This window comes from Erythranthe guttata, chromosome 4 (assembly GCF_056151865.1).
Source record: "Erythranthe guttata isolate IM_541 chromosome 4, IM_541, whole genome shotgun sequence".
NCBI lineage: Eukaryota > Viridiplantae > Streptophyta > Magnoliopsida > Lamiales > Phrymaceae > Erythranthe > Erythranthe guttata.
Genome location: NC_142536.1, coordinates 5,808,530 through 5,822,090, shown reverse-complemented (window position 1 = coordinate 5,822,090; position 13,561 = coordinate 5,808,530). Strand labels below are relative to the sequence as shown.

At 36.8% G+C, this 13,561-nt stretch overlaps 3 protein-coding genes and 1 non-coding gene across 4 annotated transcripts; 1 reads left to right on the top strand and 3 right to left on the bottom strand.

Annotated features, from left to right (window-relative positions):
* Nucleotides 1–1,980: 1,980 nt before the first annotated feature.
* LOC105972250 (mitogen-activated protein kinase kinase kinase 20) lies at nucleotides 1,981–3,654 on the bottom strand. Its single transcript, XR_016030772.1, has one exon. It is a non-coding gene; the product is annotated as a mitogen-activated protein kinase kinase kinase 20 (transcript).
* A 2,400-nt stretch (nucleotides 3,655–6,054) lies between these two features.
* PBG1 (20S proteasome beta subunit G1) lies at nucleotides 6,055–8,974 on the top strand. Its single transcript, XM_012997341.2, has 7 exons — nucleotides 6,055–6,225; nucleotides 6,331–6,395; nucleotides 6,674–6,750; nucleotides 7,349–7,478; nucleotides 7,595–7,754; nucleotides 7,852–8,037; nucleotides 8,670–8,974. The coding sequence occupies exons 1-7, from the start codon at nucleotides 6,220–6,222 to the stop codon at nucleotides 8,781–8,783; spliced, it is 738 nt and encodes a 245-aa protein (XP_012852795.2). The 5' UTR covers nucleotides 6,055–6,219; the 3' UTR covers nucleotides 8,784–8,974.
* Nucleotides 8,975–9,375: 401 nt separating this feature from the next.
* On the bottom strand, nucleotides 9,376–10,457 carry LOC105972272 (ubiquitin C-terminal hydrolase 12). Its single transcript, XM_012997207.2, has 4 exons — nucleotides 10,264–10,457; nucleotides 10,058–10,187; nucleotides 9,832–9,971; nucleotides 9,376–9,748 (listed from the first exon to the last, which is right to left on the bottom strand). The coding sequence occupies exons 1-4, from the start codon at nucleotides 10,382–10,384 to the stop codon at nucleotides 9,483–9,485; spliced, it is 657 nt and encodes a 218-aa protein (XP_012852661.2). The 5' UTR covers nucleotides 10,385–10,457; the 3' UTR covers nucleotides 9,376–9,482.
* A 1,496-nt stretch (nucleotides 10,458–11,953) lies between these two features.
* Nucleotides 11,954–13,495, bottom strand: LOC105972450 (heat shock cognate 70 kDa protein-like). The gene has a single exon (XM_012997412.2). The coding sequence runs from the start codon at nucleotides 13,493–13,495 to the stop codon at nucleotides 11,954–11,956; it is 1,542 nt and encodes a 513-aa protein (XP_012852866.2).
* Nucleotides 13,496–13,561: the final 66 nt, after the last annotated feature.

The following is a 13,561-nucleotide window of genomic DNA, read 5'->3' as shown; positions in this document are numbered from 1 at the left end:
AGGGGATGATATTATATTTTCGTGGAGATTAGCTAGTTGAAATTACCTCACAGTCAGTCATATAGGTGCATTGGGTGTTCGACCCTGTTCTATATTTATATTAATAATATTTTGATAGCTGAAAAATTCGACCATATTCTATATTTATTTAAATTGTCGAACAACTCTCTCTATTATTTTCATTAGCATAAACTTTTCCAAAAAAATTATCTAAATCATTATGCAGGTAACGTCGGACGCTTCACTAAAGTCTAGTCGAAATGGGGATTCGACAAATTTATCTCCAAGAAAAAAAATTTCAAGATCCATCAAAGGGATACATTGTCAACGGCAACTGTGTGTTTGGGGCCGAAGTTTCTATAGTCGGAAGCCAACCAAAAATCGAGTCTTTCATTCCTCGTAGACGAAAAATACATCTCTATAGACAACATAAATAGAAGGTTGTAGACTTGTTCACTCGTAATGGAGACTGGGCTCTCAAGATTGCAACGGGCCTTTGTCTATGCTCGGCGGGCCTAGATATTTCGGGCCGGGCCGATTGTTTCTTCCGAATATATTCAAATCGGAGGAGAAACGAATCTTCAAATATGCAATCTGCAAATTGAACAAGAAATGGGGCTCTGAAGAAGTAACTGTGAAAGATTACAGAAAATGTTATAATGAATATTATGCGGTTGATATGAAGATGTTAAGAATGGCTCTTTATTACATTACGTATATGTATACTATAATATAATATTAATATTTTAAATATACTTTCTAAAAAAAAGAAATCAACAATAATAACCAAACGTCAAACTAACCATTGCTATTTAGTTAATCTTGGCTAATATCCCAAACCAAACGATGCCTAGAAATATGAGTAATTATTAATTTGGGTTGAATTTAGGCGAATATGAAATTAAAAAACAGAGCATCAACTTACCTCCAGATAGATTCCAGAACCATCTAATAACCGTATTTTCAGTTGCAGCTGAAAATTGCAGTTACTTCTTTCTCTTCACCACCCACACCGAGCAGCTGATCGGTGGCCCCGCCGTCAAGAAACGAGAATTGAACGGCGATATGATGAACCCTCCGAACATTGATGCCAAGCGTCTCATCAGCCGGCGAATCTCGAGATCTTATTACCACTGACACACATTTGCGCGAGAAGATTTCACAAATCGTCTGGTCAACTATTTTGCTGCGGAGTTCACTCGGAAGCACAAGAAAGACCTAACCGTCACCTCTCTCCGGCAGCCCGCGAGAGGGTTCTGTCCTCGGAAACTCAAAAGACGATCCAGATCGATTCTCTGTAACGATGGGGTCGATTTCAAAGCCTCCATTACGAATGAACATCGGCATAGAGACAGGCGGCGGTTCGATGTCTGTTTTGATCCCGAAAAACACCACACTTCCGGCCAAGAAAGAAAGAGCGATTTTTGTCCACTTACTACGATAATCCGACCACCATGCACGATTTATCGTGTTTCATGGGCTGAGGCCTATGGCCAGGGACAACCATCGAGTTAGGACGTACGTACCTGGCAGTGGGTGGCGAGGGTGATGTGGCGGTGGGTGGTGGTGCTGATGTAGCAGAGATTTGGGAGAGAGAGAGAGCATCACTGGAGTTGTTAAATAGGATCTGCAGCAACTTCTTCCGAGTAACTCTTACTGTAGTAAATCGAAGAATTTTATCAGATCAAATGGAATCCATGTACAAACTTAAAATACACTTTCGACATATCCATCAGCTTGGGATCAACGAGCTTTACGGGCACCTCTACATATATATATATATATATATATATATATATATATATATATATATATATATATATATATATATATATATATATATATATATATATATATATATATAGTATTTCGACAAAAATATACATTATTATAACTGCTTTTCAGAATTGAAGATGTTCGAGTTTTCTGATACGAACTGAAAGTCTTGAAGTATCAGACACAACAACTAAAAAGAACTGCTAGAATAACAAGTGTGCATTTATTCAGAAAGTAGAGAATAATTCCAATAATAAATGAAACATTTCCAATAATATTTAGTGTGAAAAAAAATAAAGAATCAATCTAATTCCAACAACCTCTGCATATTAATTACTACATAAATGGAGTATATATATATAGACTATCAGCTAGGCTATATCACTAATGAATGATTAAACCTATCAAAATCGAGTCGACAAATTCTTCCCTACACAGCTGAGGGAACCGTAAAACTAACTGGAAAACGCTCTCTACTTTCCGACAAAACTTGTGTCGAAACCTTCGTCTCTTCACAAACACTCGAACTAATCTCATCCTCACCATTTTCTTCTTCATCGGACAAATAATAAAACGAATAATCATCCGAACACGAACTAACTCCACAGTCACTTTCAGACACCAACAAAACCGAATCAATCTCACTCAAATCCTCCTCCACTTCTTCCTCTTCCTCCTCATCGTCCGCCACGTCATCATCATCATCGAAAATTTCGACACCTTCGACAAACGGGTGATTCAGCAGCATCTCGGCGGTCAATCTGAACATAGACTTCCTCACGAAACAACCCTTTAGAAAATCCCTCGCCTCCTTCGAAACCCCAATCGGGATTTTAGGCAATTCTCGCCCCGCCCCAATTTTCGCAATAATTTCGTCGTTTGTCAATTCTTTCTTCTCGTCTTCCCAAACGGGTTTCCCCGTCAGCATCTCGAGCACGATGCATCCCAGCGCCCAGATATCGCTAGGCGGATCTTGAATTTTATCGATTACAGCCTCGGGGGATAAGTACATAGGCGTGCCCCTCCAATAGGGCTCCATCAATTTCCTCTTCTTGCTCTGCTTCACAGCAACCCTCTTCGACAATCCGAAATCCGCGATTTTCGCCCTGAAATCGCTGAACAGCAGGATGTTGTCCGGTTTAATGTCGCAATGAACATAGCCGCTGACGTGGATGTGATTCAGACCCGTGAGAATCGACTTGGTGAATCTCTTAACCTCGAATTCGGACAAACCCCCGCCGCCGCCGGCGTTGGAATTCTTGATTTTCTCCGCCAGTGTGCCGGCGGAGCCGTACTCGAGGAGGAGATTGTAGACGACGGCGCCGTTTTGGCCGGTAGTAGTCTCGTCGCCGAAGCACTTGATTATGTTGGGACAGCCTTTGACGGCGTTGAGAACCTCCCTCTCGTTCTGAATTGAACCGGAGGCGGAAACCTCGGCGGACTTGACGGCCATTAGAGATGGGTAATAGCTGTATTTTGATCTGGGTTTCTTCAATGTTGCTAGATAAACACGCCCGAAGCTTCCTTTTCCAATCATTGAACCCCGATACCACGACACCCCATCTCCATATTCGTTCGCCATTGCAGGAACGAAGAAGTAGATAAAAAAAGAATCTTTATTTCTTTTTCCTGGAAAATTGGGGCAAGATACTAGGATACTAAGAACAACACAAAAGGGGGAAAGAAAAAAGAAAACCTAGAAATCAGTTTAATGAGTAGAATTTCTGTTTTGGGGGCTTTTAGAAGTGGGGGAAAAATTAAATTAGGGTTTACGTGAAAGAAAACAAGTGGTGGTTTGTTTGCGGTTTCTTGATATGGGGGAGGGAGGGGGGGAATTGGGCGAGAGAGCAGCCGCGTTTGGTTGACGTGAAAAGAAGAAAGAAAAACACACACACACACGCACACACACACACACACACACACACGCACGTACAAAGGAAAGTGAAAAAAAATATTAAAAAAAAAAGAAAAGAAAAAAAGAATATTATAATATAACAGCAATAACTGTCGATGGGTTAACGTATGGGCGATGTCTTGCAAGTTTGGTCAGAAGAGGCTCAAACTCGGTCGTACGCGGTGACTTTCCTTTTTATAACTTATATTATTTGCAAAACCTTTTTCTTTTTTTTTTTTCTTTTTTTTTTTTTTGCTAACAAATTATTTATTTTAAAGGGTTATTTAACTTATTTTAATTTACGATGAGTGTATTGCAAAAAAATTACCGGGGTTCGGATGCAGGGAATATGATTTTTTTTTTTAAGTTTTATAATAGAATATTGGAAAACAACTAAATATTTGTCGACTTGAATTAAAATAGTATGGTCGCTAGGTCGAGCTTGTCACACATGGTTAGCCTAGTGTGGTTTACATCTCTCGTATGGTTTGCAAGCTATTATACAAGAGTGTAGGTTTACCCAGTGCACCTATATGGTTGGCTGCGGGTTCCTGCATTATCAAAAAAAAAAAAAAAAAAAAATAAATAAATAAAAAAAATAGTATGTACTCATAACAACATACGAGGAAAATGTAGTATTTTTGTGGTTGAACGATGTAGAATAAGGAGCGAAATTATAAAACAATCTTGACATATTGATTTTAATATGAATTATAATATAAAACAATACAAATTGTTTATTAAATATTAAAATATTTAAATTAAGCATGTGCAGTCCACTTATATTCAGCTTATCAAATCTGAAAGTGATCTGTACACTGTAGCATTTGCGACTCTTTCTATTCCCATATGTCTGTGGAGCTGCCTAAATTGAATTATTCCACTCATGAGGACATTAATTAATATTATATTATCATATTTTTACTAATAATTAATATAAAAACATGTGTCTTAATTTTTTTAATTTATGTGGCATAACTTATGTGAGAATCCCATTTATAATCTATTTCTAAAAACAAAATATATGTTTTTGTGGATTTAGTAGATACTATTATATTGGACAATAACATATGTTAGGATGGATAATTGAATTAATTAGAACAATATATATATATATATATATATATGGTTGAAAATGTCTTATATTTACTCGAATCGTTTTCCTATTTACGGCTCAAAAACGTATTTTATTTATTTTTGGAAAATAATTTCTTTTAAATGTATGTCCTCCTGTATTTTAATTTCCAAACAATGATTTTTGCATTTCTTTTCAAAGTTGTACATTTAATAAATATAAAAGAAATTAATATTCTATAAAAAAAAAAATCATAGAAAATTTAATTTGTGACCTGTATTTCTTCCAACACACTACATGTGGAGGGCCTGTATTTGTGCCCCAAACAGTGGCCAACAATTGAATTCAGATTAAAATCTGTCAGACTTTTAAAATTTGCAACTCGGGCTTAATTTGATTTTTTTCAGTAAAATTTCATCAAAGATTACATTCATATATATGGGAATATTATATATAAACTTGTAATCTCTTTATTAAGAAAATAATTGTTTTCCCCTCTCACATTATTGTCATCATTTGATTAAGAGGGTATTTTATTTTTATTTTTAGCAGAAACGAGAATATTATTAGGCGATATTCGCCAAATCCATGGGAAGAGTTACCATTTCCTTACAAGCATGACCATGATTTTTAGCAATAGCATGCGCTAACGAGTTTCTCGAACGTTTAATAAATTCAAAACTACATAAATTAAAATCTCTCGCAATAAGTAAACAACTTTCGATAAATGGCTCCGAATGAGGCTGAGCCTAAGTCTTTATTTCGCAAAGCGGTGATAACCTTCCTAATTGAGCCTTCCTTCGCGCAAATAGCACCGCGTGCGCTTCACCATTGACAGGTGTCGGTCTCACGTGAATGTTGTAGACGGCCCACCACAAGCACTCACCTTTATTATTTCGTGCAACATAGGCCACCGAACCGAGTACTATTCCTCACCTTGATTAAGAGTGGTTTTAGAATAATATTAACGAGTTTAATAAATTTAATGTCAGATCTAATCTAAAAATCCGAACGTTATATTAAGAGGGAGTTTGGATAATCTTATAAGTTGTTAAAAAGAGCTTATAAGATGTTTAAAAACTTATAAACTCTTCCAAAGTATTTGGTTTTTTTATTTTCAAAAAGATCTTAAAAATTCAAAAAATAAGCAGATGAAGAACAAATAAGATTTTTTTTTACCTAATACTTCCTTTTTTATTTATTTATTTATTTTTTTATTATTATTATTAGTATTTTTAATGAATTAGTTATAGTTTTATTTTACAACTGACATTTTTAAACCAGCCTACTGTAAAATGATGGGCTTTCTAAATGTTGGCCCAAACAAAAGAATAATCAAAATCAAAGCCCAATGATTTCTTGAGAAAAGGGTAAACCGAGTTCTTAGTCGTGGAGTACCAAATATTCATTTAAGAATTTTTTTCCTGAAAGATCAATAATTTTTTTTTTAAGAATCGCTGAACAAATCACCACAATGAATGTAAGCTTAGTGTTCTGCGTTTCCGATTCATGTAATCGAAGGCGATGGCTGTTTTATTTTCTAATTATTCTGATTTTTCGTTTTTTTGGGGTTTAATTGCTGCAGTTCGCCGATTCAGCTTCAGCCATGAAGAATTTGCTCGGTTCGGAAGGCGATTCTCAAAGAACTCTGTATGATTTCTATCTCGTTTTAATGCACTTAATTTACTTGTGAAGATCTGATGATTGGATTTCTATTTTTTTTTTTAGATTTTTTTGAAACTAGGGTTTTAACTAGCTGATTTCGAATTATATAATAATTATGCAAGAAATGGATGCATATCGATTGAAACTAACTTAATTTATTCCTGATTTTTTATGTATATATGATTCATAAAAAATGATTTTTTTTAAAAAAAATATATTTTTTTTTAATTTTTGCTGTTTTAATTAAATGGGATTTTGTATAGGTACCCATATGTTACTGGGACCTCAGTTGTTGCCATCAAGTACAAAGATGGCATTCTCATAGCTGCTGACATGGGAGGTTTGATTCTGAAACCTGCATCTTATTTTGATTCCAAGATCATTTGATTGTTGGAGAAATTTACGAGTATGGATGGGAGGCGTAAAATTTATCATTGGGTTTGAATAAGTGAACTATATTAGAGTATACATTTTGATCAAGCGTAAAATTTATCATTGGGTTTGAATAAGTGAACTGTATTAGAGTATACATTTTGATTCTTGATCCATCTCCTAAGATGGATCTTAAGATATAGATCTTGGTTTTCTTACGTAGTTTTGAGAATTTCTTATTACAAATATGGTGTTTTTTCGATGATTTAAGTGTCTATTTTATAGTAATTATACATTGTAAACTGGATAAAACGAATGTCTAGACATCCATTTCAAGTAGTCGTCGTAGCTAAGTGTTCCTTCTGATGGTTCCATGTATTGAAATATGCGAAGATTTTTTGAAAATGATATATATTGGTGGATGTGCATCAAGTTGTATCGGTTCACTTTCCCAAGTTAACAATATTTTTAGGTGTAGAGTGAATAAAGATTACTATCGCAGCTAAAAGTCTAAAGAAAGAAAATTTGCTTAGGCTTGATTCTTATTTAATGCCTTTTGTTAATAGGTTCGTATGGTTCTACCCTTCGCTACAAAACCGTCGAGCGATTGAAGCCAGTGGGAAAACATTCAGTTATCGGTGCCAGTGGCGAGATAAGTGATTTTCAGGAGATAATGCGCTATCTTGATGAACTTATGTGAGTGTTATCTCCATTGCTTTTATCTTGGTTTGGCTGGTTATACTTGATACTACTTATATAAAGTATAAATTTTACAAACTCATGGTTTTTGCATGCTTTCTTGATGTATGTAGCTTGTACGATAACATGTGGGATGATGGGAACTCGTTGGGTCCTAAAGAGGTTCATAACTATCTGACTCGTGTGATGTACAACCGCCGTAATAAGTTCAACCCACTGTGGAACTCTCTCGTACTTGGCGGTGTTAAAAATGGGCAGAAATATCTTGGAACTGTATGTATTATTTCTTGAACATCTACATATAACTAGCATATACGCTAAATTACTTTTGATGTGGAGAGTATATTCTTTTTTGGCGATGTATTTTCAGGTTAGCATGATTGGTGTGCAATATGAGGATAGCCATGTTGCAACTGGATTCGGTAACCACCTGGCTAGGCCTATTCTTCGCGATGAATGGCACGAGAATTTGACTTATGAAGAAGGCGTTAAACTACTCGAGAAGTGCATGCGTGTGCTTCTCTACCGTGACAGATCTGCTGTCAATAAACTCCAGGTGAGGATAATCTTACTTGAAATTGTATAATATGACACTCTTTATTGTTTTTATTTTTTGTAAGCTTGATGTTCTATTTTTTGCACATCTCGTTGAGGTTCTGTGTGCTGTTTTTGCTTTGACGTGACTTTAAGAAGTGTCCTTAGATGTAGAATTTGATTTCACAAGCTATCATATTTTTTTTACATGACAAGAAAGTAATTATTCTAACCTTCCAAGATTTTATTAAATTTCGTTTCTACAAACATAGTTCTCTGACTCTAATTAATTCTGCTTTCTAACATCTAGATTTTTCACGGCAAAATTTTGTTATATTTTGGTCCGAAACGAACTTGATTGAAAAATATATTTGACGTATTATCATTTTTCTTCGTATATTAAAAAATCCATATTTATTGATCAGGTTTCCTTTATCATATTATGCTTTGCTTTTCATTATTATTCATTTTTCGCCTCGTAAAACATTAACTAAGGTACATGTCTGAAATGTATAAATGTGACTTTTTGAACACTTAATTATGACCAATAACGGGATTTTTTCTAATTGTCATGTTTAACTAGTCACTGATCAAGTTTAATTTGATAGTTTAACGAGCCTTTATCCACTAACAATGGTTTATCGATTTTTGCAGATTGCAAAAATCACGGAGGAAGGGTTCACAGTTTCTCAGCCATACTCGTTGAAGACTTTCTGGGATTTTGCGGCTTTCAAAAATCCCACAGTTGGTGCCGAGGGTTCATGGTAGTGATTCCATCACTAGTCCTGGAATTTAACGTGTTAATTCCGGTTATTTACGGTTTAGTGAGAATTTGAACTGCATTTCGTTGCTACATCTGTATTTGTGTTTTTTTACGTTGGGCACTTCCTTTAAAACTGACGAAAAATGTGTAAACTGTGGTCTCTCACTTGTATGGTTCAGCTGGATATTAATTTCTATGGTGTTTTTTCGTAGCGTATATTTTGTCGACTTTTATAGTAAGGATGAAACATCATATGATTTCTTCCTAAATAAATATGAAAGTCCTTTATGCTTTATATGCTACAATAAAGTAATAATGGCTAGAGAAATTGATAATGTTACACAATGCATGCATCAAATTACAAGTAGAATTCAACAATTGTGTATAGAAAAATCAATTGAGTAACAATGATCTTGGAATTTGTTTGTTAAGGGGGTTGCTAAATGATTTTTTTTTTTTTTAAATGTAAGAATCGGCAGTCAACTACATAGGTGCACTGCACTGAATATAGTTGCTAAATGAATTTTTTTTTTTTTTGATAAGTAAGAAATAAATTAAGGACAAGAAATAAACGAGTCTACAAGAGGGTGTATTAGAGCAACAAGCCCATTTAGCAAGAGAATGGGCAACAAAATTTGAATTACGGCTAACATATTTAAAGCGCCATTTCGGCCATAATCCACTGAACTTTTTGATTTCTTCGATCACCAATAACATAAAATTAGACAACCAAGATACAAATTTAAAAGCAACAAAAAGGAATCAAAACCGTTGTTGGATATTATAACCGTCTGCGAAATTGAAATCTCAATAAACGATGCTGCGCTTCCAACTACGGAAACTTGAGCTCCGAAAACACACTTGTCATCAACAATGTACCCATTCGATGCATCCCTCAACATTCTCTCCGAGATCAGTTTACGAAATCCCCATTTCGCTCTTGACTTGGTAAAGTCCGTCGCCGCAGTCCCTGCCGAAACATTTCTAAAGTTAAGATCCGGGAGAAAAATAAAAATGCGTAAGGAATTACGAAAGGTTTTCAATTTAATTTACCTCGGAAACAAAGATAACTGCCGGATGTTCGATTCAACAGAAAGATTTTGAAGGTTGCATGGACCTTCAAACAAGGGATACAATCAATCATTTCAATGTATGCAGAGATATGCTTGCCCTCAGGATAGATTACCAGTCTCCTGAATCCAGAATTTATTTTAGAAATTAATATTTAATAATAAATATTTTTAAAAAATCAACAAATAATATATATATATATATATACCATTTGTAGCCTCCAGCTGAAAATACCCTCGATTCGTATTTTCCGATCGGATAATCCAAAAATGAGGAAACGGATTCAATCTCCGTTAGCAAATGTGCATGTGGATCATCTTTTATTTTCTTTGTAAATTCTGTCAAAAAAAAATCAAAATTGAAGGAAAAAAAATGGCGAAAATTAAAGAGCGGAGAAAAAGAATGATGACGAACCAAGTGGCTTTGTTTCAGGAATATTCTTTTGCTGAGCAGCGTTGATTGTTCGAACGGAGTTGAGATGCCGGAATATCCTAGAACAAGCCCAACCAAACGCCATCCCCACGAAAACCTTCATTGCCGCCGGAAGAAGATCAACCCCAGATAAACCCTAGCTACGACCTTTCCGTCGATTTCAACCCAATTGATCTATTTTTTACTTCTTTTCCTTTTTAATTAAATTTGATCGATTTAATTCCCTTTATTTGTTTATTAATCAATTTCACTTTTGCTTATTGATTTAAATAATTTAGGACTGATTTAACTAGGGGTGTGAACGAGACGAGCTCGGCTGTTTTGGCCGGCTCGAGTTCGAGTTTATTATGTCGAGCTCGTCGAGTTCATTTGTTTTGGGTCGAGCTCGAGCCTTAGCTGATTTTGGATTTTTTTTTAAATTATTAAATTTTATTATTAAAAAATATTTAGATTATAATAAAAATACTCAAAATAAACAATAAACGGTAATTATATATATTTCTTAATATTTATATATTCTTTTTATATTATTTATGTAATAATTTATATTATTATACATTATTTAAATAAAAAATAATATATATATATATATATAAAAAATAAGGCTCACGAGCTAGACCTAAGTCCCTGACCACCGGTTCGGTTAGAACCGGAACCAGAACCGGAACCGAACCGAGGTCAACGGTTTTAGAACCGAACCGGAACCGGAACCAGAACCGAGAAAATCGGTTCTGTTCCGGTTCCTCATTTTCGGAACCGAGAATCGACGGTTAGAACCGTTTGAACCGGTTTAAAAAAAATGGAAAATATTAATTTCATGTTCTCTCTCTCTCTCTCTCTCTCTCTCTCTCTCTCTCTCTCTCTCTCTCTCTCTCTCTCTCTCTCTCTCTATATATATATATATATATATATATATATATATATATAATAAAATATAATAATTAAGAACTGGACGGTTCTACAGTTCTAACCGGGAACCGAACCGCAAGGAACCGGATTTTTTCGGTTCGGTTCTGGTTCCTCCAAAATCGGAACTGGAACTGGCGGTTCAGAACCGAACCGTGGCCAGGTCTATCACGAGCCGACTTGTGAGCTCACAAACAACTAAAGAAAAGCTCGAGTTCGTGAGCTCCAGCTCGAAAAACTCGAGTTCGAGATTTTTTCGAGCCGACTCATCGACCTCACGAGCGGCTAAGCTCGTTTACCCCCCGCCCCCATAGATTTAACTCATTTTTGACCAATTAACACATTACATTGACTTTACTTTACCCGTTTGGACCCATTTAACTCATTTTGAGCAATTCAATCAATTTAAACTATTTTGATTGGTTTAACCCATTTTTACCAACCAAACCTAGTTTATAACAAATTGAACACATTTTATGTTTCTTCTAAAATAAACCACATTTTCATACTTGAAAGCAAAATCACTTACAAATGTTCACACTAATTTGCTATAAAATCACTTGAAAGCAAAACCAAGCTTTTCTTCATTAACAAACTTGTGCAAAAATGTTCACACTAATTTGCTACAAAAAATCACTCAAAACAAGAATAGTAGCACCTAATCTATCACACACATTTTCTAATCAGCTTCATCAACTTCCACTCCAACCGCATCACCAATCGCCACGCCACATCAGCAGGCACCACCACCGGCCGCCGCGCCACATCAGCTCCATCGCCAAATATGAGGATTAAGGAGAAAGCAAGCAGCTTTCAACTCGTCCAATTTATCCTCGTACGCATCCACTTCAGCCAATGGGTTCGCATTCACCCAATCAATAACCTTGTTAATATCAATCTCGATCTTCTCCAGTTCCGAAGAAGGATGATCCTCGTCACTGTGACAAGCATGTCCCATGCTGTAGGCATATTCCATCAAGGCCCTTCTCGCCGCCAACTTCTTCTTCACGTCCGTCAGCATTGCATCGCTCCTCCGTTTCAGAAACGTCAAGTAATTCTTCATCTCCATAATCCTGTCCGATATCCACACCCTCAGTGTGCCGTAAACGTCAATTTCTATCCGCAGTTTGAACTGTACGGCCCCACGTGGTGCCGTGGGAATAAGAATTTCCTTAATAACCCCACGAAACACGTGGATCTTTATAGTCGACCGACTATCGGAGTCGGTACGGAAGAGAATTCGCTCTTTCTTTGCAGGAATTGTGGTGTTTTTTGGTATCAAAACGGTGATCAACCCCGCGTCCCCTGTCTCGATGCCGATGTCCATACGTGTGAAATCAAGAAACCTCGCTCTTACTCTTGCAACCCTTTGCCTGACGACCAAATAGGGGTCGATGCTCTTGCGCAGGTATTTGCCGTCGAAGAAATCTTGCAACAGTTGCTGCAGTTTCGGGATTTTTGAGGTTCCTCCGATAAGAACCACTTCGTGGACACGGTTCTTGTCCGTAATCTTGGCGACAGTCAAACACCTTTCGACTGTGTCTTTACCTCTTAGGAACAAATCCATGTTGAGGGACTCGAATACATTCCTCGTAATCGAACCGTAGAAATCGACCCCGTCGTACAGAGAATCAATCTGGATCGTCGCCTTGGTTTCCGTGGACAGAACCCTCTTCGCCCTCTCGCACGCCGCCCTCAGCCGCCGGAGTGAAGCGGCGTTTAGATCTTTGTTGTGCTTCCGGGTGAACTCTGCCGCGAAATAATTCAGGAGTCGATTTGTGAAATCTTCTCCGCCGAAATTTGTGTCCCTGGCAACGGAAATCATATTGAAACCCTCTTCCACAATAACCATAAAGGAAACATCTAAAGCATAACCACCATGATTGTAAACCAACACAATGCTTCTTCCATTATTATCCAGATTGTAAGCGCGTGCAGCGGAAACGGGATTGAATGACATTCCGACAATATGAAGTCCTGCACTATTAGCAGTTTTCACCGTCGCCCGGAGGTGGGAACCGGTAAAGTAATCCTCAAATGGAGCCCACGCTTTCCTTATTACAGAAAACCCTAACCTAGCTTCTATGTCTCGCTTATATGAAGCCCAGACCATGGTAGCAATCTCTTCGAAGGAATACAGTTTCTCTTCGCCGCCGTACTGGATCTGAACCACCACCGGCCTCTCGCCGGCGCCGGAAATTACTTTAAACAGCCGGAGATTCATGCCGCCGCTCTGGTAATAAGGTCTGGAGATTCGCCGGCGAATGAGACGCTTGAAATCAATAGCATTGTTATGATGTGGATTCATCGCCGTTCAATTTTGTTTTTAATTGGCGGCGCCGCCGCCGCCGATCAGCTGCTCGGTGTGAAGAAG

What these genes read in the sequence shown, in the direction of transcription:
- LOC105972450 (XM_012997412.2), bottom strand. Translation starts at nt 13,495, where the DNA reads ATGAATCCACATCATAACAATGCTATTGATTTCAAGCGTCTCATTCGC.
- PBG1 (XM_012997341.2), top strand. An exon ending in CGCTATCTTGATGAACTTAT is followed by an intron (nt 7,479 to 7,594) that starts GTGAGTGTTATC and finishes TGATGTATGTAG; the next exon opens with CTTGTACGATAACATGTGGG. An exon ending in CTGCTGTCAATAAACTCCAG is followed by an intron (nt 8,038 to 8,669) that starts GTGAGGATAATC and finishes CGATTTTTGCAG; the next exon opens with ATTGCAAAAATCACGGAGGA.
- LOC105972272 (XM_012997207.2), bottom strand. Translation starts at nt 10,384, where the DNA reads ATGAAGGTTTTCGTGGGGATGGCGTTTGGTTGGGCTTGTTCTAGGATA. An exon ending in TCAGCTGGAGGCTACAAATG is followed by an intron (nt 9,972 to 10,057) that starts GTATATATATAT and finishes TTCTGGATTCAG; the next exon opens with GAGACTGGTAATCTATCCTG. An exon ending in CAGTTATCTTTGTTTCCGAG is followed by an intron (nt 9,749 to 9,831) that starts GTAAATTAAATT and finishes ATGTTTCGGCAG; the next exon opens with GGACTGCGGCGACGGACTTT.